Consider the following 4,821-nt stretch of genomic DNA (forward strand, 5'->3'; position numbering starts at 1 on the left):
GGAAGGAAGGAAGGAAGGAAGGAAGGGAGAGGCACAGAACGGAACATGGCAGGTGTCCTGTCGGGGGTGGGGTTTCCTCAATCAGGCTGGAGGCCCCTGGGCAGGACATCTGGGCCTGGAGAGGTCTGTCACCATGCCCCAGGGCAGTGGAAGGTGGGTGCAGGAAACCAGGGGAGGCTGGGGCCCTCAGGCACAGGGGCTGAGGGGGGGGACATGCAGGCAGTGGGAAGGGGCGTGCCCTGGGGGCGGGCAGAGTGGGTGGGGTGAGGGCAGAAGAGGTGTGGCAGTGCGAGGGAGTGTCACAGCACAGGAGTGGCCATGGGGGGGGGGGGATGGGCAAGAGCACAGGCCGCAGGAAGAGACTGCTGACCCCAGCACCCCGTCCTAGCTCCCTGCTCATTCCGGTCGTCCCCCAGAAGGGAGCACAGCAGCACAGTCCCCTGGTAGCTGGATTGGCCGTAACACCTTGTGAGCGTGGCCGGGCCTCTGTGCCTCGTCCTAGCAGAGGACCGTCGGGGGGCAGCTTCCCGGGCATGAACTCACTCAGCAGCGGCACCATGCCCACGCCCCAAGTCGCACGGGGAGGGAGGGCCAGTGCTGGGATCTGAACCGAGAAGGCAGCCTGAGTTCCTGCACACAGACCTCAGGGCCTGGGGTTCCTCAAGGAGCACGTTAGGACCGTTGTGGAGAAGTCCCCAGACCACCCTGCCCGAGGGGACACGTCTCGACCCACCGTGTGTGGACAGGCTCTTTCCCTAAGCCCAAGCTCCACCTCAGAGGCCAAGGGGACAGGGAGGTAGGTACTGGGACGGGGGCAACCTGGTTTTTAGGCCACCCTGATGTTCCCTTCCGGGAGGCGGCCTGTTCTCTGGGGCCCCGGCATGACAGCTGATTGCACAAGATGGGGCCGGAGGGGGGTGCCGGGTGCCGGGCTGGCCTAGGGGCGGAAGTGGGAAGTCGGGGACAGGGGTGGGCACGCGTGTCCCGCCTCGGCCTCCACTGCACCCCAAAACTTCGCAGTGAGGAATTTGAGACGGCGGGTAAGCTTGGCCCAAACCGCGGCGCTGGCAAAGACGAGGGGGCTTCCCGATGGCCTGCCTGCCTGTCCTGAGGACCCCGAGCTCCCCGCCCCAGCCGGGCCGGCCTCTTACCATGTCCACGGCCACCTTCATGGCCTCCTGCAGCCCAAAGAGCTTCCCGGCTACCAGGTAGACCCCGCCCGTCCACACGGCGCAGGCCTCATGCACCCAGTGCTCCTGGGTGTCCCCGCCAGGCTCGGCCGGCGGCTCCTTGCTGCACTCATGCTTGCGGCTCTTGTCGGCCGGGGCCGCCTCCTCGCCACCGTCCCCCCGACCGTCGCAACAGTAGCAACTCTGTAGCCTCCGGGACAGGCCCCGGGCGCTGGTGCGCAGCGAGCCCTGCTTGGCTGGGTCGGCCGGGCCCTCGGGCCTCGGGGGCTTTCCAGGGGCCGCGGCGGCTGCGCACTCGAGGTCTTTGAGTGTTCTCTCGAGGGGCGGCGAGGCCTCCTCGCAGGGGCCCTCCGGCCGCACCTTCTCCTTGAGTTTTGGCTTCTTTTTGGGGAGGCAGTGTTCGGGGTAGTAGGGCCCACAGAGGTCCCCGAGGTCCTTGAAGTTGGCCGGGTTTTGGCAGAGGCAGCAAAGGAGGCAAGAGGTACTCAGGGCCTTGGAGACCACGGGCCCCAGGTGCATGGTGGAGGAGAGGGGCAGGGAGGGCCGTGGCTGCAGGACGGAGCCTCCAGGGAGTGTGGCCAAGGAGGCCCCAGCCGCATCCAAGGAGAGTGAGCATGAGGAGCAAGAGGAGGTGGAGGACGAAGGCTTCCTGTGGGGCTTGGGCTCCTCCCCCGGGGAGTTGACCACAGTGCATATGGTGGTGAACGCGTCTCGCTTCTCCACCCGCACAAAGGGCGAGAAGGCCGGGGTGCGGCTGTCTGCTCGAAGCCGCTTGCATGAGGAAATGTACTTGAGGCGGATTTCAGGCTCGGCGGGATCCAGGGGCAGCACCTGCTGCTGCCGCCGCCGCTTGGCACGCCCCTTACAGGGTGAGGAGGTGGTGTTCTTGGCCCGGCCCCGAGTGAGGCGCTTTCGCTTGGAATAGCCGCTGTAGTTGGCATGGCCTGGCTGCTTCTGCCCCCTTGTCTGGGGCTGGCAGGGCCGGCCCTCGGGGGACTGGGAGGCCAGGCCCAGCTCCTCCGTCTTTGGCTTCTTGCCTCCTCCACCAGAGCTGTCCTCACCGCCCCCCTGAGTGCCATTGGCCCTGTCTCGGGGGGTCAGGAGCAGAGCCGGGCCTAGATGGGGCCGCTTCTCCAGGGGACCTTTGGGGAGTCCGAGGGCTCCAGCCCTGCCTTTCCGGCTTCTCTTCTTAGGCGCCAAGGCGGTCCCCCCGGGCAGCAGGGCCTCCGGGGACATGAAGGCCTCAGTTTTGAAACAGTCAGTCGAGGATAGTTTCTTACTGTTCAGGAGTTTGCCTTTTAAGGATCTGTTGGTCGGATTTCTGCATAACGGGTCGGCCCCCGGAGCTGCCGGGAGCTTCTGCCCGGGGCCCACATTTAAGAGACCTTCTCCTGCCCCAACAGGGCTGCCCCCCGCACTCTTGAGCCCACGGTCCTTCTCAGGGAGAGAGGGGCTCCGAGGGTTACTGGGAGGGGCCCCCGGCGCCTTGCACGCCAACTTCTTCAGGCTGGGCGAGGTGATCTTCTGCACAATGGCCTCCAGCTTCAGGCCCCTCCCTTTCCGGGGCGGAAGCACCTTGGTCTTCATGGCCCCCTGGAAGGCCGCCCGCGAGGCCAGCTTTAGGCAGGCGTCGGGGGTCTCCGGGGGCGGGGGCTTCACGGCGGGCTCACCGTTGCCCTTGGCGGGCTTGGCCTTCTTGGGCGAAGACATCCTCTTGAAGAGGGTGGAGGGGTCCTCGTCTCCCTCCTCCTTCACGTCCCCCCCGCTGCTGCTCCGTAGAACCAGGTTCCGCTTCTTGGTGGGGACGGGCGCCAGGAAGGCCGACTTCCTCTTGAGCGCGTGGAGGGGCCGGTCGGAGAGCTTGCTGCCTGCACCCGGCTTGGGGACCCGTGCCCGCTGGGTGGCCTTGCCCTCCTTCTGCGGGCTGCCCGAGACCTTGAACGAGGCAGGCAGGTGGTTGTTGGCCAGCAGCTTCTTGGTGGCCCGGCAGTTGGGGAGGCGGCTCTCGGAGGGCCGCCGCCTCTTGGAGTGGAACGCCTCCTGGGTTTTCGTGCGGGACCGCAGGATCATAGAGCGCTGGTCCTTGCCCAGGGTGCCGGGCGAGTCTGTCTCCTTGGTCTTGGAGCCCATGGGGCTGCTGTCTGAGGCCACGGGCAGGGCGGCCGGGTTACTGGGGCTGGAGGCCGCCTTGGGGGACGGCTTGCCCACCCGCTTGCCAGACTTGAAGGCGGCTCGCTGCTTGCCTCCCAGTTTGTCCGGGGGGGCTGGGGTGGTGGTCAGGCCCGGGGGCCCAGGCGTGCGGGGCTCGCTCAGGGCCGTGAAGGAGCGCGTGCACATCCTGGGGAGCCCTTCCGAGGCCCCCCGACCTGGGGCTCCCGCTCCTTCCATTTGTCCCTGCGGGGGCCCGGTGCACGATTCGGGGAGCAAGAGATCCTTGGGCAGCACGGGCGCCCGGCACGGGGAGTCCTCAGCCTCCGGCAGCCCCCGGTGCACCCGCCGGCTCCGTAGGCTTTTGCCGCGTGGTACGGGCTCTTTCTTAGCAATGGGCGCCTCGGGCACGGCCGGCTTGTTGGGCTTCTGGGCCAGGGAGGCATCTGGGGCCAGGGTGGCGGAGTCCCCGGGCGCCAGCACCCCGTCGGGGCCTTCCTCGCCCGGCTTCATGTGGGACAGGGAGGACTCAAACCAGCTCTGGACCTTCGACTCGGCGCCCACGGTGGGGCCCAGCAAAATGACAGAGTCGCCAGACAGGTGGCACGGGGAGCCCCAGCCGGGTTTGGTGTCCAGCACCTCCACCACCTCCTCCTTGGTGCACAGCAGGGGGGCCTTCGGCGACAGCGGGTCCGGCAGGCCGGGCCTCTGCTCGGGGCTGCCCAGGAGCTCGCACAGGGAGGAGTACTCCTCCTCTGCCTCCAGGTCCTCTTTCCTGCCAGGAGGCGGCAGCAGGGGCAGGTCCCCGAAGTCGGCAGCGGAGCAGCAGTGCCGGCTGTCCTCCAGCCAGCGGTCGGCCTTGCCCACGTCGGGGCACTGCAGCAGCCCCCCCACCTCCTCCTTCACCCCGCCCGCCTCCTCCTGTGCGGAGTCCCGAGGCACCGTGGCCTTCTCCCCAGGGGGCTCCTCCTCCTGGAAGCCCGGGCAGGCCGAAACCTCATGGGCATTCTCCTTGCCCACGCCATCGGAGGCCTTCCCGCCCGGCTCCAGGCCCTTGGTGAGCTCGCTGGGGTGCAGGCCCCACCGGGGACAGGCATCCCCCAGGTTCTCCTCGGGCCAGGCAAAGGGGTTGGCGCCGTCCGCCGAGCTGGCGGTGGTCGTGTCCGGGAAGCAGTCGAAGGCTGCCACGGCAGGGTCCGACGTGGAGGCCCCGAGCGTGGCCTTGGTGCTAAAGGAGAGGGGACCGGTCGTCTTCTTGGGGTCCGGGGCGGCGAAGCCCACAGAAGGGTCTTCGAACATCCCCGGGCTGAAGTCCTTGGCACCGCCACCCTTGTCCAGCTGCAAGGACTCGGGCAGGGCCTCCGGCTCCCCCGGCTGCGGCCACGCGTTCTTGGCCACGGAGTCCAGGCAGGCGCTGTGGTTCTCCAGCGAGAAGGGAGGCTTGCTGGCGTCCTTGGCTAGGCCAGGCGCCTCGGCCCAGGCC

At 68.1% G+C, this 4,821-nt stretch overlaps 1 protein-coding gene across 1 annotated transcript in view; it reads right to left on the bottom strand.

Moving 5' to 3' along the window:
- RAI1 (retinoic acid induced 1) overlaps nucleotides 1-4,821 on the bottom strand; it is a 16,576-nt gene that overhangs the window by 7,343 nt on the left and 4,412 nt on the right. The window contains exon 2 of the mRNA XM_040630161.1: nucleotides 1,152-4,289. Coding sequence (XP_040486095.1) covers nucleotides 1,152-4,289 — 3,138 coding nt within the window. The remainder of the gene's footprint in view (nucleotides 1-1,151; nucleotides 4,290-4,821) is intronic.

This window comes from Ursus maritimus, unplaced genomic scaffold (genome assembly GCF_017311325.1).
Source record: "Ursus maritimus isolate PB19 unplaced genomic scaffold, ASM1731132v1 scaffold_14, whole genome shotgun sequence".
NCBI classification, from domain to species: domain Eukaryota; kingdom Metazoa; phylum Chordata; class Mammalia; order Carnivora; family Ursidae; genus Ursus; species Ursus maritimus.